The following is a 21,259-nucleotide window of genomic DNA, read 5'->3' on the forward strand; positions in this document are numbered from 1 at the left end:
TCAACTGGCCAAGAGTCATATAGCCACTCATCACCGAAAATGGCTGCATACCCTAGCGCACCTGAAGCATCGGTCCAAATAACAGGGGAATCGTCAGATATGGGTGGAACAAACAGGGACCTGCCATTCCAAGAAGATAGGAATAGCTGCCACATTTGCAGATCGGCTCTACCCGAATCGTTAAGGGAAGTCGTGGAGTCGTCGTCGGGTAGGCCGTGTAACAGAGAGAGGATTCTGGATATGAAGGATCTACCCTGAGGAATAATTCTCATGGCAAAGTTTAGTGAACCGAGTAGTGATTGCAGTTGTTTCCTAGTGCAAGTGCCTTGTGACGTGCAAGTGTTTATGTAAGAAAGTATCCGGTCTACTTTCTCTTGAGGCAGGCTGGCTTGCATAGAAACTGAATCGAGTGTAATACCCAGGAATGTGATAGTTGTGTTGGGACCTCCAGTTTTGTCTTGTGCAACGGGGACTCCTAAGTCTTTGAAAAGAGTGAGCATGTGTTGTAGGCTGTGGGGTGTGTGTTGGTGAGGTTCGATGGTTAGGAAGTCGTCTAGGTAGTGAATGACTACTGGACATCTGCATGAGTTTAGTAGGAGCCAGGTTAAAGTTTCGGCAAATATATCAAACAACTTGGGGCTACTTTTAGATCCGAAGGTCAGTCTTGTTGCGAAATAGTAGCTTCCTTCCCACTTAACTCCATGCAGATGCCAGAGTGACTGGTGGATGGGGAGCAATTTAAAGGCGTTTGTGATGTCTGATTTACTTAACCAAGCCGCCCTGCCGGCATGAATTATTGCTTGGATGGCATTGTCAATCCTGGCGTATTGCAGGGAAAAATCCTCTGAAGGAATCAGAGCATTGAGGCTAGGAGTTGGGGACGAGTGTGGAGCGGAGAAGTCAATGATCAAACGCTTTTTGTTGTTGTATTTGCCTGTGGCGATACCCAGTGGGTTTGTCCCCCAGGAAGTGAAAGGAGGAGTAGAGAATGGGCCTATCATAAAACCATTTGAAACTTGTGGCGAAACCAACCTCGCCACTGGGCCCTGGAGAAGCCTGTTTGCTAGCCTCCTACCTGCTGACTATGGCCCCTGGGTTATTTGGGGCATATTGTACTGTATATTGCTGCTACTGGCCCTTTTAACAGCATCTATGGACATATTGGGACTTTTGGGACTACTGTCCCTTTAAGACTGTGAAGCATATTCGAGTGTACTGCCTGTAATATTATATATGTATTTATAGATGTGTTAAGTGTATCCTGGGTGATTTGTATGCAACATTCATCTGATTGTTCGGTAGAATCACTCCATTCAGTATATTGAGTGAAACTACCGAACAACCAGACCACCCAGGAATGAGTGTGCCTCCAATTACCGTTTGCAACAATGTTGCAAACAGGTAATTGGCAATCAGTGCAGTGTGGTCTTTGTCCTCTGGGTGGCCGCCATTCGGGAAACAAACACGTGGCGGCGGCCATCTTAAACTACCGAACAGCGGTGTTTTGCCGTCGAGTGTCTGGAACTAAAATCGGACACTTGACTAGGCAAACACCGCTGAGACCTCCATACTTCCAGAAATTCGTATGGAAACTACCGAATGACCCGCCGTTCGGTAGAAAGAGCCCCATAAACAAGGGAATTCATTCAAACCCTCTCCAGGCTCTATAACACAGGCAATTCGCCTGTTTTCATTCCCTTGTTTGTGACCGACCGCAGGGCCAAAATGCATGGAACTGTTTTCGGATACTTTACCCATGCGGTCGGTCAAATCTTTGGAACCCCATATCTCACGAACCATTCATCCGAATTACTTGAATTTTGGATATGTTGTCCCCCTGAATAAGGGCTATCCAGCGATGCTGGATTTAAAGGTGTACCCCTGGGTTTTGGGGTACATCCAGAACTTGGCTGAAAAAGTGTACCGGATACTTGAGTTTAATGTTATCTGAGGGGAGGGGATGTGTGGGCTGAACCATGTATGTGATTGGTTATTTTATGCCTCCCCCTGGGTGTGGCCTGTATGTGGATTAGTGTAATAAAAGCCAGGCTGGATGAGCCAGTCCAGAGTTCCTGTTTTACCCTCAACTTGAGTCCTGTGTCTTATTGGGGGAACCTGCTACAAGGGATTGCTATGCTAGGCATATTCCCTTGCTATAATCACTGAGCTCTTGTAAGAGCTTGTTCCTGCTTCGTTCTGAAGGGAGATAGCTGCAGCCTGCGGTGCTTATGGTGTCTGGTGGAGTGCTTGGAGTCCTCTGGAAGCGCTAGGAGCATCTTTCAACGGAGGTACCCAGTCGGGGTGCCAGTGGATCCGTTACATTGGTGGCAAGCGGTGGGATGGCGTCCTAGTGTGAGGTAAAGCAGCTCGGAGACACAGTTCGTTTGGATTTACAAATTGAGGGCAACGCTAGCAGTCGTGCAGCGCCCCTGGGAGCAGACAAGTATGGAAGGTTCTGGCTCTGGAGATGATTGGCTGGCCGAGGTGAGGCAGCGAGTGGCTGAGTATGGGGATGATATACCCATGGAGACACGCCGGGTGATCTGGAACCAGGTCATGGCCGAGCGAAACACAAGGCTGGACCGAGAATTCCGGTTGGCAAAAGAGAGGAAGTATGCTCAGCAGCAGGAGCGTTACAGCAGCCGGGTAGAGGCTGCATCCGAGGAGGTTAGCCGTCTTTCCCTGAGGCGGCGGGAGGAACCCGAAGTGGGGGTCCTCATAGACTGGTCCTGTGAGGAACCACAACAGGCAGGTAGAGATGGGACCAAGGTCACTCCACCGGGATGCTGGGCAGCCGGCCCAGATCCCCAGCAGCAGCCAGAGTTGCCAGGTGGGGAAGCAGGTGGCCCTTACTCACAAATGTTGAGGGGCCTCACGGATTGGTCCTGGGAAGACCCACCGATGGCAGGTGGAGATGGGACTGCGGTCTCTCTACCGGCCCTACAGGGATGCTGGGCAGTCGGCCCAGATCCCCAGCGGCAGTGTGCGTTACAGGGAGCTGAAGGTGCCGTTCTTACTCCCCAGCGGCAGTCTACGGTGCAGGGAGAGGAGCCTGTTATCCCCTCTCCCCAGCGGTTGAAGGTGTGTAAGGGAGAGGAGTTTGTTATTCCCTCTCCCCAGCGGCAGCACAGCTCACCAAGGGGAGACAGTAAGCCCCTCACCAGCGCAGATGGGACCGTGGTCTCTGCGCCCTGCCTACAGGGAGTACAGAGGGTCAGCCCTGCTCCCCAGCGGCTGAAAGTGTGTAAGGGAGAGGAGTTTGTTACCCCCTCTCCCCAGCGGCAGCTTAGCACACCAAGGGGAGACAGTAAGCCCCACACCAGCGCAGATGGGACCGTGGTCTCTGCGCCCAAGCTACAGGGAGCTGAAGGGGCCGTCCTCCCTCCCCAGCGGCAGTGTGATTTGTTGGGAATTGGGAGCCCAGTCTCCATTCCCCAGCGGCAGGCTGAGTTACAGGGGGCAGAGGTAGTTGGTCCTACCCCCCAGCAGCAGAGTGATATGCCGGGAAGGCAGCGTGAAGTGCAGGGAGAGGAGAGCAGCGTCCTCCCTCCCCAGCGGAAGGCTGAGTTACAGGGGGCAGAGGTAGTTGGTCCTACCCCCCAGCAGCAGCGTGATTTTTTGGGAATAGAGAGCCCAGTCTCTATTCCCCAGCAGCAGGACACTGAATTGGGAGGAGAGACAGTCGGTCTCCCTCCACAAAGACTGAAAGTAGGCATGGGAGAGGAGATTGTTACCTCCTCTCCCCAGCGGCAGATCATCAATGGGCAGAGTGTTCTAATGGGAGAGGAGATTGTTACCACCTCTCCCCAGCGGCAGATCATCAATGGGCAGAGTGTTCTAATGGGAGAGGAGCTGGTTACCACCTCTCCCCAGCGGCAGCTTAATGTACCAGGGGGAGACTGTAAGCCCCACACCTGTGCAGATGGGACCGTGGTCTCTGCACTTCCAGCACAGGGGGTAGGGACGGTCGGTCCTGCCCCCCCACAACAGGGCTGTTTAGCCAAAGGGGAGACAGTCTGTCTCCAGCAGCAGAGCTGTGTAACTAAAGGGGAGACAGTCGGTCTCCAGCAGCAGAGCGGTGTAACTCAAGGGGAGACAGTCGGTCTCCAGCAGCAGAGCTGCGCAGCTAAAGGGGAGACAGTCGGTCTCCAGCAACCAGGCTCCAACCAGACTACTCCTGTAGTAGTGCTGGCACCAGGGCAGAGTACCGCTGGTCTCTGCCTACTCAGTAACCCACCAAAACAGCCTACCAGTCCCCCACACAGCCGGGGTGAGGCACCTGGACCTGGACAAGTTTTTCCATTACTCAGGTGTAGTAACCATTCATTGTGGGTGGACTGTACTGCTGTTTCTGTTTTGTGGGTGGGCTGCTGGACTAACAAGGGCACTGACCGGCAAGAGGTCAGGTACCCTGTTAGTCTGTTTGGAAAAGGGGAGAAATGTGGCGAAACCAACCTCGCCACTGGGCCCTGGAGAAGCCTGTTTGCTAGCCTCCTACCTGCTGACTATGGCCCCTGGGTTATTTGGGGCATATTGTACTGTATATTGCTGCTACTGGCCCTTTTAACAGCATCTATGGACATATTGGGACTTTTGGGACTACTGTCCCTTTAAGACTGTGAAGCATATTCGAGTGTACTGCCTGTAATATTATATATGTATTTATAGATGTGTTAAGTGTATCCTGGGTGATTTGTATGCAACATTCATCTGATTGTTCGGTAGAATCACTCCATTCAGTATATTGAGTGAAACTACCGAACAACCAGACCACCCAGGAATGAGTGTGCCTCCAATTACCGTTTGCAACAATGTTGCAAACAGGTAATTGGCAATCAGTGCAGTGTGGTCTTTGTCCTCTGGGTGGCCGCCATTCGGGAAACAAACACGTGGCGGCGGCCATCTTAAACTACCGAACAGCGGTGTTTTGCCGTCGAGTGTCTGGAACTAAAATCGGACACTTGACTAGGCAAACACCGCTGAGACCTCCATACTTCCAGAAATTCGTATGGAAACTACCGAATGACCCGCCGTTCGGTAGAAAGAGCCCCATAAACAAGGGAATTCATTCAAACCCTCTCCAGGCTCTATAACACAGGCAATTCGCCTGTTTTCATTCCCTTGTTTGTGACCGACCGCAGGGCCAAAATGCATGGAACTGTTTTCGGATACTTTACCCATGCGGTCGGTCAAATCTTTGGAACCCCATATCTCACGAACCATTCATCCGAATTACTTGAATTTTGGATATGTTGTCCCCCTGAATAAGGGCTATCCAGCGATGCTGGATTTAAAGGTGTACCCCTGGGTTTTGGGGTACATCCAGAACTTGGCTGAAAAAGTGTACCGGATAATTGAGTTTAATGTTATCTGAGGGGAGGGGATGTGTGGGCTGAACCATGTATGTGATTGGTTATTTTATGCCTCCCCCTGGGTGTGGCCTGTATGTGGATTAGTGTAATAAAAGCCAGGCTGGATGAGCCAGTCCAGAGTTCCTGTTTTACCCTCAACTTGAGTCCTGTGTCTTATTGGGGGAACCTGCTACAAGGGATTGCTATGCTAGGCATATTCCCTTGCTATAATCACTGAGCTCTTGTAAGAGCTTGTTCCTGCTTCGTTCTGAAGGGAGATAGCTGCAGCCTGCGGTGCTTATGGTGTCTGGTGGAGTGCTTGGAGTCCTCTGGAAGCGCTAGGAGCATCTTTCAACGGAGGTACCCAGTCGGGGTGCCAGTGGATCCGTTACAAAACTTCTTTGTGTAACAGTTCGCGTATACTGTCTGGGTCTGTGAGTGCCGACTGCAAGTTGGGGCATTCTAAAACCCCTGTGGGGAGTGACACGAAGCCTGTGTGGAACCCATTAGTAAACCCTGCCGTGAGAAAATTAACCAAATGAACAGAAGGATGCTTAGACAGGTAGCGTTGCAACTTAGGTACGTTTATTGGCGTGGCAGATTTGTTAGGGTACAGTCTGTTGGGGCACATTGTTTTGGCATGTGCTCTAAAACATATTGAGCATACGTGTAACAGCCTACACGCACTATAACTGCAACCACCTGCATTAAAATTGTTGCATACTTGAGCTTTACCTAGGAAAACAATAGGCCTACCCAGTTTGTCTCTTACTTCCCTCTGTGAAGTGTTAGATTGATAACCAGAATTTGCGTTACTGGTAGAAGGGGTCGCTACGTTCTCTGGACAGAAGTTAACTGAATGAGCAGCAGATGAGCATATAGCGCAGGACGGGGTTTTAAGACCTGCAAAATGCATCAGGAACAACTCTGTGTCTAGCTGTGCCCAATCAGTAACGGTATTGTATTGGGAGAGAGAAGCAGCGGATCTTGAAGAAAATGACTTGTGATAGTCGTAAAATGCGTAGCCGCCGTACTTGTATGCTAATTCAATCACTTTATGAAGATACAAGTCAAGCTCCTCTCTCCTTAGTGGGAAAGTTGTACAGATGACATCTCTGTATAAGCCAAATGCGAGGACAAACTCGGGGATATTGAGTTTCCTATTAAGTCTCGGGTCTCTAGATTTCATCACTACTGACAGGTCCTCGAAGGTATAGGCCCTGTTTTCTACCACGTCTTGTGAAGCAATCAGTAGTGATGCTAGATTTACGTCCTTCCCCTCTATAATGTCTCGTCTTAGGGACTGAGGAATGAGGTGAATAGGGTTAATGATATTGGTGGCTCTACTAGTTGGTAGAGGGTTATCTTTACCTAAGTTAGGTGTGGGTTCAGTAGCTGGCACGGGAACTTCTGGAACGGTCGTGATACTGTTTGCCTCCAGATTATCCAACCTATTGTAAATTGTTGCTACCGAGGAAACAAGGGAGGACATCATATTGTGCAGTTCTGCCAGGCTATTTTGCACATTGAAAACCGTACTAGGGCCTGGCCTCTCGTTGTCATCAGTAACGTTTAATAGTCTAAACAGTTCAGCTTTCCTGGCTGTAGCCGGGAAAGGAATGTTCCTTCTTTTAAGTTCAGAGGTGATCTTGGGATAGTCCAGGACCGATAGCTGGAAGCTGGACTTGGTGGATCGGTACGTCTCTGTGAGCCTGATCTGAGTGGAGTGCTGGCCACCGACAAATCATCTCCTTGTGTAGACTGGTTAGACATGCTGGGAAGTGAGGTAGATGGATAAGTTTAGTATAGTACTGTATGGAACGGTAGTGACCCAGCTTACTTTGCTAATGCCTACCGGCGAAATTATATTAACTAGCTTATTTATTGGTGACAGGTGAGGCCCTGACTACTTGCCAAGTGGCTATGAGAGGCTCTACCTATGATTTGGCTCGTGGGGCCTTTGTGCCACTGAGGTGGGTGGCGGGGTGTTGGCCTCTCGGTGGCGGTTAATAGAGTAAAAATGAATGGCCGTGACTGGTGAGGCCCTAACTATGAGATGATGCAAGGCTCTAACTATGAAATGGGACGATTGGCCTGAACCTCTGAACGAAGCGGTATTCGGTATGCCTTGCGGGACCACTAGACTGTTAGGCGAAGAGGCCTATGGGATTTCCTAATTTGGCGAGGAATTAAAGGGTAACCTAGTTTGTGTTTGAACCGTATACATACCTGATAAATGACTAGGCCGAGGTATCCTGAAGTAGTAACAAAAATTCTTACTTGAACCTAGAACATTTTACAGATTTAAATTATGACCTAAGCCTGGGAGCAGCTGTAGAAACGTACTATTTATTCCCAACAAAAGTTGTATACTAACCGTATGCGTAAAAGCTTTAGCGAAGACTTGGCGGGAGAAAGCCAGCACTTTAACCAAGTATTAGATGCTTTTATTGACAGGTTCCGCTTGTACGCTGTGTCGTATATTATTGATTTAATAAAAAAAAAAAAATGGAGGGAAAAAACACATATAAACAACGTCATTTAATAAAGTAGTATCCAGTAGTAATAAAAAAGGACAGTGAGACTGTAAATTGACTGTCCGTAGTTAACCATGGGTACTTTGAGTACCCCAATTAACGGTACTGATTAAAACCCGCCTATAAATATACATATGTATCAAACCTTTGAGCCAATGAACGTATACACCCCCACGAAAATGAAAGTTTGCGGTAACGGAGGGGTAATGAGTTTTTTTTTTTTTTAATATATATAACTGGATTGACGGAAAATATAATTATATATTATTGTTATTATTAGTATTATTAATATTAAACCTAAGAATTAATTAACCGAGTAACATTACAGGATTTAATAATACGTTATTATTACTAGCGTGCGAGTTACCCGAGTAGCAGGTTAAAATAATACAGTTTACAACCCTACTGGCAATCAAAACAGTTCTTGACCATAAATAACAAGGAAATTGCATATACAGTTACACAAGCCTACAGAAGAACGAAAATTAACTCATATACAACATAGCCACAAGGTGGCGATATTCAGCCAAACTTACTGACTGAAACACACGCTGACAGAAACCAGCCTGCCAGCGGAGAAAAGCAGAGCTATAGAACGCTTCGCCGACACGGCCCTGTACCACTGACCAGGATTGTACAAAAGAGTGACGGTAGGTCTAATGCCCCTGAATTAAAGCATGCCGAGCTTATCATTTAACAGCTAAAACCGGGAAGTAACTAAACAAGCAAAGAACCTAACCGGCCGTTTATACTTAACTTAGAATGTGGAAATACCGTTGTAACTATGCGTGCTGACAGTCGAGTCAGAATAAATGGAGCTGCCCGACTCCCCACAATGCCTAAGTTCGTCCGTATCGTATACGTTATGCAAAGTAATCTGTAAGCCTGGTACAGACCGGCGGGAAACCGTAGCACCTGATGAAAAGTAAATAATTTTAAGCCGAGAGCGTGTAAGTGTAAGCCACCCATGTAGGTAATGTGCACGGCAGGACAGACCGATATCGAGCTGAGAACAGCTCAAAACTCACTGTTAGACGTTCGATTGAATGCAAAGATGTTTAGCTGCTTGCCGGAAAACTCAGAGCCGAGAACTTTCAGGAGGACCGACGGGCGGGAAACAGTATCGGGCTGTAAACCGGAAGAACCTAGGCACTTCCGGGATCGTCGCTGACAGGTAGTAGGATAGTATTACGTTTATATAGGGCAAGTTGTACCTCCCACAATTCCAGGCCAAGCCTTCTATATATATATATATATATATGGTTGGGGACAAAAGCTGTGATAATGCAAAGTCGGTTGTATGTGTAGGACAGTAAATAAAGAAGGCCCACCAAAGTAGTGAGACATAGGGGAGCGGTGGGTGGGATGAATTAAGCGTCAGGCAAGGGGTTTTGACCAGATTAAATAGCTTGGTAACACCTACCACAATTTCATGCCACAGCATATATATATATATATATATATATATAGAAGGCTGGGCCTGTAATTGTGGGAGGTACATTTTATCCCTATTTAAACCCTGTGGGATTTGGCCCATATAGGTTTAGCCTCCACATCACCTTCTGTTGGAATTCTGCTTCCTCCTGGCTGACATTCGCCATGCTGCTCGTTTGGTCGCCCTCCATTAGTTCTGCTATGAGGGTAGCTTTCCTTTTGTTGCTTGCCACCTGACCTCGGGCTTCCAGCAGATCCTTTAGCGTAGTCCTTTTTAGTCTCTCGTACTGCTGGGCCATTCACCAGTTGTCTTTATGCGTCCCATTCAATCCCGTCGCTTGCCACCAGTTGTTAAGACCTGCAGTGGTTATGGTACTGCGGCCTTCTATTCCTTTTCCAATAGCTGAGCATAAGTGATTATAGCTGCAGTAGGAAGTAGAGGAATAGTGTAGATGAATGCAGCTTCCAAGACGATTTTCCCCAGCAAATAGAATATCCCCCAAACATGAGCCTAGACTTCATGAAGGGTGTAACAGGAATGAAGTTTATTGAAAACACACTGACTTTTATGAGAAATCCTCCTGCAAGAAGACCTCCCACAGCAAACAAAGACAATAACCAATCACCGTACAGATTTACAGTAACTCCCACCCTTCCTCTGCCTGAGAGATATTGAGATAAGTTAAGGAATAAATCAATTATCTCCAGGCAGAGGGCACACAATTTCCCCAAAAGTTGGAACACCCCTTTCCACACAAGGTATCCCCACAAATTACACATCCCATGATAGCCCCGATCTGGGGGACAAACATATCCAATTTTCACTCAGATCGGTTCAGGGGTTTTTGAAAAGTATGGAAGTCACATTTTACCGACCACACACGAGGCTCCTGCCCAAAACAGTTCCACGAATTCAGCGTGTGCGGTCGGTCAATTCAGAAAAAGGTAAAAAACTAATAAAGTACCGAATGGATCCTCCTGGCTCATAGGAGCGATTGCTCCCCTTGTCCGTACGAACAAAACTACCGAATGGCGCTCTCCTGGCTGTTCGGCAACTAAAGGAAGCAGGCGTTCGGTAGTTTTAGCGGTGGTTCGTGAGGTCGAGTGTCCGATTTTAGTTCCAGACACTTGACGACCAAGTCCCGCTGTCTCCCCTCGTGTGAACAAGATGGCCGTTGTAACGGATCACCTGGCACCCCGACTGGGTACCTCCGTTGAAGGATGCTCCTTGCGTTTCCTGAGGAGTCCAAGCACTGCAGCAGACACCACAACCACCGAACCAGAGAAGCATACAAATGCTCTTAAGCATATGAATGCTGTAAACAGCTGAACAGGAAAAGCATACAATCAGCTTACTCTCCTGGCAATCAGCATACAATCCAATTCCCCCAATAACGAGACGACATTTCGTTTTGAGGTCAAGCAGAACTGACTGTACTGGCACATAGAGCCTCTTTTATTCACTATCCACAAACATAGTACTGCCCACAGGGTTTTGAAATACAACAAATCAATCCATACAATACACACAGACACTCCCACACAAAATCCTCCCCTCTGCCTGTGATATGAATACTGAACACAATGGGTAATATAATTATCACAGGCAGAGAAATACAGTTTTTACAAAATATTCATAACTTCCAAAATATAGTTCAATTGCCATGGAGCCAAAGTCTTTCACACAGTCTTTCGTTATACGAATGGGCTCCATGGCATAGCTATCTAGGGTATCACCGCTCACATAGGGAAAGTACAGAATGACCCGACTTTCGGGTCTTTGCAGGGGAAAATAAATAATTTCAACATGGGGCCATAGTCACAGGGCAGGAGGCTGGCAATCAGTCTTCTCCAATGCCCAATGGTGAGGCTGGTTCTGCCACAGCCGCTGTTTTCTGTTCCACGTGGCGTTCGGCTATACGAACAGCGACCGCCCAGAGAGCACTTAATAGACTGTTCTTTTGGAGTTAATGATTCCGGAAGGGTGGTCAGTGTTCAGTAGTTTGAAACTACCGAACCAATAGATTCAATATGCATACAATACTGTAGGAAAAGGCCCGAACATAGAAGAAAATACCGAACAAAAGTCTATTTTCTTCACAGTGAGTGTCAAAACTGGACCATGGCGCAATAGGTTGCCTGGTCTGATGAAAGAGAAAGAGAGAGAAAGAGACATAATCTGTATGTTACATGGTCATAAAAATGCATGTAGCCTAAATTTTAAAGGCATCTATTGGATATGACTACACAACCCATCATACAAATGCTCTTAAGCATATGAATGCTGTAAACAGCTGAACAGGAAAAGCATACAATCAGCTTACACTCCTGGCAATCAGCATACAATCCAATTCCCCCAATAACGAGACAACACTTCGTTTTGAGGTCAAGCAGAACTGACTGTACTGGCACATAGAGCCTCTTTTATTCACTATCCACAAACATAGTACTGCCCACAGGGTTTTGAAATACAACAAATCAATCCATACAATACACACAGACACTCCCACACAAAATCCTCCCCTCTGCCTGTGATATGAATACTGAACACAATGGGTAATATAATTATCACAGGCAGAGAAATACAGTTTTTACAAAATATTCATAACTTCTAAAATATAGTTCAATTGCCATGGAGCCAAAGTCTTTCACATAGTCTTTCGTTATACGAATGGGCTCCATGGCATAGCTATCTAGGGTATCACCGCTCACATAGGGAAAGTACAGAATGACCTGGCTTTCGGGTCTTTGCAGGGGAAAATAAAGCATTTCAACATGGGGCCATAGTCACAGGGCAGGAGGCTGGCAATCAGTCTTCTCCAATGCCCAGTGGTGAGGCTGATTCTGCCACAGCCGCTGTTTTCTGTTCCACGTGGCGTTCGGCTATACGAACAGCGACCGCCCAGAGAGCGCTTAATAGAAGATTCTTTTGGAGTTAATGATTCCGGAAGGGTGGTCAGTGTTCAGTAGTTTGAAACTACCGAACCAATAGATTCAATATGCATACAATACTGTAGGAAAATGCTATTTTCTTCACAGTGAGTGTCAACACTGGACCATGGCGCAATAGGTTGCCTGGTCTGATGAAAGAGAGAGAGAGAGAGAAAGAGACATAATCTGTATGTTACATGGTCATAAAAATGCATGTAGCCTAAATTTTAAAGGCATCTATTGGATATGACTACACAACCCATCTAGACAGTATTTCATATGTACCTTATTTCATTTTTTAGGTTCTTGTTGTAAATAACACATTCTATTGCATGACATCTTGTTCTTTGTACAGTCCTGTTAACAACTTACCAAAGAGTAGTTAGTTCTGACATATTGTAACGGAGCTCCCTGTACCCCTGGCTGGGTACGTCCGCCAAGACCCGCTTCTTAGCTGGAACAGGGGACAAACCGCAGCACTTCTGCCCACTGTCAGTGCTAACGGTCGGTCAAGTTCGGTAGTCTTTTACAGGTTTCCCTGCAGGGCCCATAGTCTGTGAGCAGGAGGCTGGCAAGCAGGTTCCTCCAGGAGCTCGTGGCAAACTCACGTAGGAAGGGGAGTTTGTCACATATAGATACACACACAGTGTTATTTTATCCCCATTTAGATGTCTATTGATGTAGTATGAACCATTTCAACTTTTGTGTCCTTTCTTTACAACAATTCATCTTATTAAATGTAAAGCCTGCCTCTTTACCTGTATCCAGTTCTGTTATGTATTTATAAGAACTAGAACAACACCTGTGTTACAAATCGCTATTTGTAACTGGCCCTTTAAATGAGAAATTGCCCTGCTTCCCTGGATTGTGGAGAAGCATGTTTGCCAGCCTCCTGCCTCATGACTATGGCCCCTGGAAGATTGTGCCCCTGAAAACTTATTAACATTTATTGGGTGTGTATGGCCCTTTAAGAACCGTCTGGGGACATATTGTGACTTTGCTGAACAATGCCCCTTTAAGACTATGTCCCCAGACCGGTAAAATAACTTGTTCCTGGCTTTCCCCCACTTGGTTCAGTAAATAGGGCTTACTGAACCGAGTACCACACAGGCAGACCACCCAGAAGTTAAAGTGTGCAGGCAATTTACCTCCCAGGCTGTGAGGTTACTGCCGGTCAATTGCCGAGCGCTGGGTGGCCGCCATTCGGCAGCCGAACATGTGGCGGCGGCCATTTTGGTCATTCAAATGCGGTCAGCGGTGTATGCTAAAGATTCTGTGGAACTGAAATCGGCTACACATTTTGCCGAACACCGCTGACCCTTACCTTCTCCCATACAAAACTTGCAGCTCCAGAGACTAAGTCCCGTTCGAAATGGGACTTAGTCGTTTTTTCGCATGAAATTGACCGACCGCACAGCCCAAATATATGGAACTGTTTTGGGCAGGAAATTGTGCTTGCGGTCGGTCATAAAGGACTTCCAGCTAACTTTTGATCCACTGGAGGGATTTGGCTGATTTTTGGAAGGGTGTATGTTTGATGTATGCTGAGTCTGAATATGCAACTTTTATTGAAATTGGATGTATGGTTTTAAAGTTACAGTGTGTGTGTAAAAACTGTATTTTTTATTGTATGTAATAATTGGTTTAACTGTTTATCTGAGGGGAGGGAACCTGTGGGCTGTACTATGCTGTTATTGGTTAATTTCATCCTCCCCCTGGGAGTGTCCTGTGTGTACCTTATCCTAATAAAAAGCAGGCTGGGTGTTCCAGTCCAGAGACCTCTTCTGACCCTCAAGACGTAGCCTTGTCTCGTTATTGGAGGGAACTGCTATATCACACTGGGGATTGCTATGCTCTGCATATTCCCCTGAGCTTTCAATCACTTAGCTCTTTTAAGAGCTTGTTCCGGATACGCTCTCCTGGAGGAGAGGTCTTCCCCACACGGTCCTGGAGGGCAGAAGCCGATCCAGGGTGGAAGGAAGACGGCGCGGCTCCAGTTAAGCTACGGCGGTTGTGGAGCCTGCGGTGGTTGTGGTGTCGTCTGCAGTGCTTGGAGTCCTCTGAGAGCGCTAGGAGCATCCATCAACGGAGGGTACTCGGTCGGGGTACACGGAGCTCCGTTACAACCTGCTTCAAATATGGATAGATATATTACTCTATATTACATGACACAGACAGGGGGCTTTATGAGTCTGTCCTCCTACTGCAGGGTGACACAGTGACTCGATTAGGGGGCGATATGAGTCTGTTCCTCCCCCTGCAGGGTGACACAGTGACATACAGGGGCGCTATGAGTCTGTCCTCCTACTGCAGGGTGACACAGTGACATAGACAGGGGGCGCTATGAGCTTATCCTCCCCCTGCAGGGTGACACAGGAGGCGCTATGAGCCTGTCCTCCTACTGCAGGGTGACACAGTGACACAGACAGGGGGCGCTATGAATTTGTCCTCCTACTGCAGGGTGACACAGTGACATACAGGGGCGCTATGAGTCTGTCCTCCTACTGCAGGGTGACACTGTGACAGACAGGGGGTGCTATGAGCTTATCCTCCCCCTGCAGGGTGACACAGACAGGGGGCGCTATGAGTCTGTCCCTCCCCCATGCAGGGTGACACAGTGACACAGACAGGGGGCGCTATGAGTCTGTACCTCCCCCCGCAGAGTGACACAGACAGGGGGCGCTATGAGTCTGACCCTCCCCCTGCAGGGTGACACAGTGACACAGACAGGGGGCGCTATGAGCCTGTCCTCCTACTGCAGGGTGACACTGTGACAGACAGGGGCGCTATGAGTCTGTCCCTCCCCCTGCATGGTGACACAGACAGGGGGCGCTATGAGTCTGTCCTCCTACTGCAGGGTGACACAGTGACACAGACAGGGGGCGCTATGAATTTGTCCTCCTACTGCAGGGTGACACTGTGACAGACAGGGGCGCTATGAGTCTGTCCCTCCCCCTGCATGGTGACACAGACAGGGGGTGCTATTAGTCTGTCCCTCCCCCTGCAGGGTGACACAGTGACACAGACAGGAGGCGCTATGTGTCTGCTTCTCTCCCTGCAGGGTGACACAGTGACACGGACAGGGGGCGCTATGAGTCTGCTCCTCCCCCTGCAGGGTGACACAGTGACACAGACAGGGGGCGCTATGAGTCTGTCCCTCCCCCTGCAGGGTGACACAGACAGGGGGCGCTATGAGTCTGTCCCTCCCCCTGCAGGGTGACACAGACAGGGGGCGCTATGAGTCTGTCCCTCCCCCATGCAGGGTGACACAGACAGGGGGCGCAATGAGTCTGTCCCTCCCCCTGCAGGGTGACACAGACAGGGGGCGCTATGAGTCTGTCCCTCCCCCATGCAGGGTGACACAGTGACACAGACAGGGGGCGCTATGAGTCTGTACCTCCCCCCGCAGAGTGACACAGACAGGGGGCGCTATGAGTCTGACCCTCCCCCTGCAGGGTGACACAGTGACACAGACAGGGGGCGCTATGAGTCTGTCCCTCCCCCTGCAGGGTGACACAGTGACACAGACAGGGGGCGCTATGAGTCTGTCCCTCCCCATGCAGGGTGACACAGTGATATTTATTTTACAGGTAGAAGATCTGAATTGCCGGATGTGAAAGGGAGTCATGAAAAGAACCCATTAAGCACAGTAGATGTGAAGGTAAATCAAGACGATTCTCCTGCCCTCGGTGAGTACAAATGTATCGACTTCTTATATAAAACATACATTTTAAATTCCTCATTCCACTGTTAATGTATTATGTTAATTGGTAATTATTTTAATATTTTCATGTTTTGAACAAATTATTTAAATAAAAAAGGTATAGAATTCAATAACGATGGTGCTTTATTTTATTACTTTCTTACGCAAGATGCTGCCAAGGAGCTTGTTCATGCTCTAGTAACCTCTCGCATCGATTACTGTAATTCTCTCCTAATTGGTCTCCCCAGAAGCTGTACTGCCCCGCTACAATGTGTGGTGAATGCTACTGCCAGGCTGATCTTTCTCTCCAGTCGCTCCTCTCACACTTCACCCCTCTGTCGATCCTTACACTGGCTTCCTGTACCTTACAGGTGTCAATTTAAAATACTAACCCTTACCTATAAAGCTCTAACCAACTCTAGCCCCTCTTGCATTTCTTCACTAATTCGTAGGTATGCCCCCTTCTTGGTCTCTCCGCTTTACTGCTGCTCGCACCCTTACTGCAAATTCATGTATGTACGTAGCGGGGAATGTGGTGCGACTAAAAGTAAAGAGACTAGCCCCCCTATCCCCCCAATAACGACAGACAATGAATATTGGATGAAACAGGCCACAGCATTTATTAAACTTACAACTGTAGGACTCATCCGAACATTATTCTTTTCCTTTAACCCCTTAAAACCAGAGGGCATACTATTACGCCCTATTCTAAGCAGTTCTAAACGCCGCAGGGCGTAATAGTACGCCCCCCTTTTTTTTTTACTTACTTGGTCGCCGGCGTTCCCACGACGGCAATTGCGGTTGGGGGGACTCCCAGGGAGTCCCCCGCGGCAGATCCTTCCTCCTGCGGCCTCCCCGGCCATGTGAGAGTGAGGTCCTTGCGAGGACCTCACAATCACATGGCCGGGTTAGCTGCCTGCTGCATTGCCAGCAGGGGGCTGCCTGTAATGACAGTTAGTCCCCCTGCTGGCTGGAAATAAAATAAATTAAAGTTAATAAGTGTAAAAAAAAAAAAATATATATATACTTAGATCATATATATATATTATATATATATATGATCTAAGTATATATATCCACATATACATACACACACATACACTATCTAGGTGTATTTTACTATTAATATATATATATATATATATTAATATCACGTAGACTGATACTGATTAAATATATATATAATTATTGATATATATATATATATATATATATTTATATATAATATAAAAGAAAATATGTAAATACGTTAAAAAATAAAATTAAAAAAATAATTAAAAATAAATAATTAAAAAATATATAGATGTGTGTTATTTCGTTCTAACTGTATTGTGATATTAATATATATATATATTTATATCAAAATACACGTAGAACGAAATAATATATCTATATACATAAATATATACGTATATATCACTATATATATATATAAATAAAAATATTTAAGAAAAATTATATAGATATATATACATATATATATATATACACATACGTATATATATACATATATTAATTCTACATATATATTTATGTAATATTTTTACATAATTAGGTATTTTAATTAAGTACAATTAGCGGGACCTGCCTGACAACCCATGCTGAAAGTATAGGGAATTTAATTTGCTAGCACTATATTTAACCCTATATTAGTGTTTCAAAACAGTAAAATGTATTATAACGATGATATCGCCAGTAAAAGTGACGTTTTCTGCATTTTTCACGCACAAACAGCACTTACACGGACTATATTATTGCTGTGATACTTTTTACTGTTTTGAAACACAAATATTTGTGTTCAGCGAAGTCTCCCGAGTACAACAGTACCCCTCATGTACAGGTTTTATGGAGTTTTCAAATGTTACAGCGTCAAATATAAGGCTTGTGTTTCATTTTTTTCACATTAAAATGCGCCAGATTGCTTACGTTGCCTTTGAGACCCTATGGTAGCCCAAGAATGAAAATTACCCCTATGATGGCATACCATTTGCAATAGTAGACAACCCAAGGTTGTCAAATGGGGTATGTCCAGTCTTTTTTAGTAGCCACTTAGTCACAAACACTGGCCAAAATTGGCGTTTTTTGCATTTTTCACACACAAACAAATACTAACCCTAACTTTGGCCAGTGTTTGTGACCAAATGGCTACTAAAAAAAACTGGACATACCCCATTTGCAATACCTTGGGTCGTCTACTATTGCAAATGGTATGCCATTATGGGTGTAAATTTTATTCCTGGGCTACTATACAGTCTCAAAGGCAACGTAACCAATCTGGCGAATTTCAATTTCAAATGTAACGTGCTATATTTGACCCTGTAGCTTCCCAAAACACCATAAAACCTGTACATAAGGGGTACTGTTTTACACGTGAGACTTTGCTGAATACAAATATGTGTATTTTATTGCAGTAAAAGCAAACAGTATTATGACATTGACAGTTAAAATGTCATGTAGAACTAAAAAAATCAAAAAAAAAATCTTATTTTCTCCCATTTATTTCATATTAAATTATGTTTCATAGCTAAATTTGATATTAAATGAAAGCCCTGTTTCCCCTGAATAAAATGATATATAATAAGGGGGGGTGCATTTAATATGAAAGAGGTGAATTACAGTTGGACAGACATGTAGCGCAAATGCCAGGTTTTGTTTACGTTTTGTTTTGTGTACATTTGGCTCAGTCCTTAAGGGCTTAATTCAAATATAAATAAACACATACATATATATACACATACCACAATTAACATATAAATTAACACTTATTGCCCTACAGCCTCCAACTTAAATAACTGTCCTTGCCAACTTAACCTGGTGCCTATGCACCAAAAACTTTACCCACTGGTGTCTCGCCTCCCCCCTCGTCCAAACCAAAATTTCCATCATCTTAAATGCTCTAACCACCAGCCGGCTCTTAGCTCGGTGGGCACGTCCAATTCGGTAACTTAAAAGTTTACCTTACAGAGCAGGGGAGGTTGAGACCCACCTTGTCCATCTCCTGACATTCCATCTGCTCCCCAACCCTATTGGCAAGCGGTGACAACACCACAGCTGGGACAGAACAAAACATAAAATTACTCTGGGTGGGAGGGAAGTTGTTTGCTGGCCAGAATCCAAACAGGCACTGAGGTAAGATGATCCCTGCCCTATTACAAACTCATAACCACTCCCCTAAACACATATAGCCGATCACTAACACCATCCCCACACTCATACATGTGCCCTTTTCCGTTTAGCTGTGCTGACTCCCCAGGGCCTTGCCTGCAAGAATTTTCACAGGTCCTTTCCTTTGGAACAGCCTGCCTACCCTTGTCAGACTCTCCCCTAGTCTTCAATCATCTAAGAAATCCCTTAAAACCAATCTTTTCAGGATTGCTTATGGTCTCCAAGAGTAACTTCTATCTCTCAAACCTCCCACTCGTTCTCTCCTATAGGGCCACACTCCACTCTCACCTCTAGCTCTGCTACTTTCCCACCATGTCTATTTTCTGTCTCTCTCAATACCCTTCCTATTGTGTATTTGTACACCTCCTCCTCTAGACTGTAAGCTCGTTTGAGCAGGGTCCTCAACTACCTATTATTCCTGTCTCATTTGGTAAATTCCCCTTTTATTGTAAAGCGCTGCGGAATAAGCTGGTGCTATATAAATACCAATAATAATAATAATATGAATAATATGAGCCACATCACATACCGACGTATGCTTCCCTGCTGTCCCCTCCGTTGCAGAGTTATATTTTATGTGTTTACCTGTATGCGTGTTATGTATTATAATTGAGTGTCACCATAAGTTAAATATAATGTTTATAAGTTGTAGTCCTGGAGGAGAAGGTGAATTGGACTGTTTGTCTTGCCTGGTTCTGTCACAGATACCAGTAGTTTTAGGATCTGCATTCTGGCAGCACTTTCCCCTGGTACTGGGAATCTTTCAGCAGAGAGCTAGGCCTGTGAGCCGCTAGTGACTTGTAAGGGGGAGACAGCGCAGGCAGAGGGATGGATTCCTACCTGGAAGATGTGGCAATTGGTAGGACTCCAGGGGAAGAAAATGACAGGTTCTCAAGCACCAATCACTCACTGTTTCGATTACAATTAATATATGCAGAGCTAGTATTAACAGCTTCCTGGTAACATGTTCACTAATAGAATTGTACAAGGGAGAAGAGATCACCCATTTAGACTTGAAGAAAGGAGATTTCACATACGGAAGAGTTCTTTACAGTGAGAACAATAAATATGTGGAATTCTCGGCCTAGAGAGGTTGTTTTAGTAAATTCTGTACAGATTTTTCAATGTCAGGAAAAAGAATATCCAACAATATAGTAGCTAATCCCAAAGTTAGCAGAGAACAATGAGAACACTGACAGTCACTTTGGGCCATCTTGTGGCAGAATTGATAGTTGTTTCAAATTGGATTATTTTTTTTCAGTTTGTTTTGGATGAATTGCAAATGCTGAGGTGTGTGTACCTAACAGTTACATAGTAATATAGGCTGAAAGCAACTCAGAGCCACCAAATCTAGGTTTTCAATGTGACCATTAATGTTCCCAAAAGAATCAAACTATTTGCATTTTCAGGATCATGCTAAGCACCATATCTACTTTGCATCATTGCCCAGGCTGTAGGTCAGAGAGTTGACCCTGCTGAGAGTAAAATCACAAATCTATAAAACTCAGACACAGCAAGATTTAGCTGTAGGGGCAGGGACAGACTTATAGCTCCTCCTGTTTGACCCTATTTGTGTCACTCTGTAGGGGAAGGACAAACTCATAGCGCCCCCTGTTTGTGTCACCAGGTAGGGGCAATGACAGACGTATAGCTCCTCCTGTTTGACCCTATTTGTGTCACTCTGTAGGGGAAGGACAAACTCATATCGCCCACGGTTTGTGTCACCAGGTAGGGGCAATGACAGACTTATAGCGCCCCCTGTTTGTTTCACCTGTAGGGGCAGGGAAAAACTCATAGCGGCCCTTTTTGTGTCACCCTGTAGGGGCAGGGACAAACTCATAGCGCCACATTTTTGTTTCACCTGTAGGTGCAGGGACAGACTCATAGCTCCCTCTGGCTGTGACATCAGGACGGGTAAGGTGGTAGCTTGGCAGCTAATTTTCATGTTTTTCTGGTAGGTTACTGTGTGGCCTGGGTACAGTGCAGTAAGGAGAGCTGCCTAAAGTGGAGGAGGCTGAGAGAAGAGATGGATCCGTCACTTTTAGCTGATGATTGGTCTTGCAAGCAGAATATAGGTATTTTATCACCATGAGCCGTGGAGCTAATTCACAAATTTTAGGTCTCTTTCTCCCCCCAGC

The 21,259-nt window shown here is 46.0% G+C and overlaps 1 protein-coding gene across 1 annotated transcript in view; it reads left to right on the forward strand.

The window, feature by feature from the left end:
* The first annotated feature begins 15,899 nt into the window (after positions 1-15,899).
* Positions 15,900-21,259, forward strand: part of ZCWPW1 (zinc finger CW-type and PWWP domain containing 1) — a 35,062-nt gene continuing 29,702 nt past the window's right edge. The window contains exons 1-2 of the mRNA XM_063449802.1: positions 15,900-15,942; positions 21,080-21,196. Of these exons, the coding sequence (XP_063305872.1) occupies positions 21,148-21,196 (49 nt within the window). The 5' untranslated portion in view covers positions 15,900-15,942; positions 21,080-21,147. The remainder of the gene's footprint in view (positions 15,943-21,079; positions 21,197-21,259) is intronic.

The sequence above is a fragment of the Pelobates fuscus genome, chromosome 3, assembly GCF_036172605.1.
Source record: "Pelobates fuscus isolate aPelFus1 chromosome 3, aPelFus1.pri, whole genome shotgun sequence".
Lineage (NCBI taxonomy): Eukaryota > Metazoa > Chordata > Amphibia > Anura > Pelobatidae > Pelobates > Pelobates fuscus.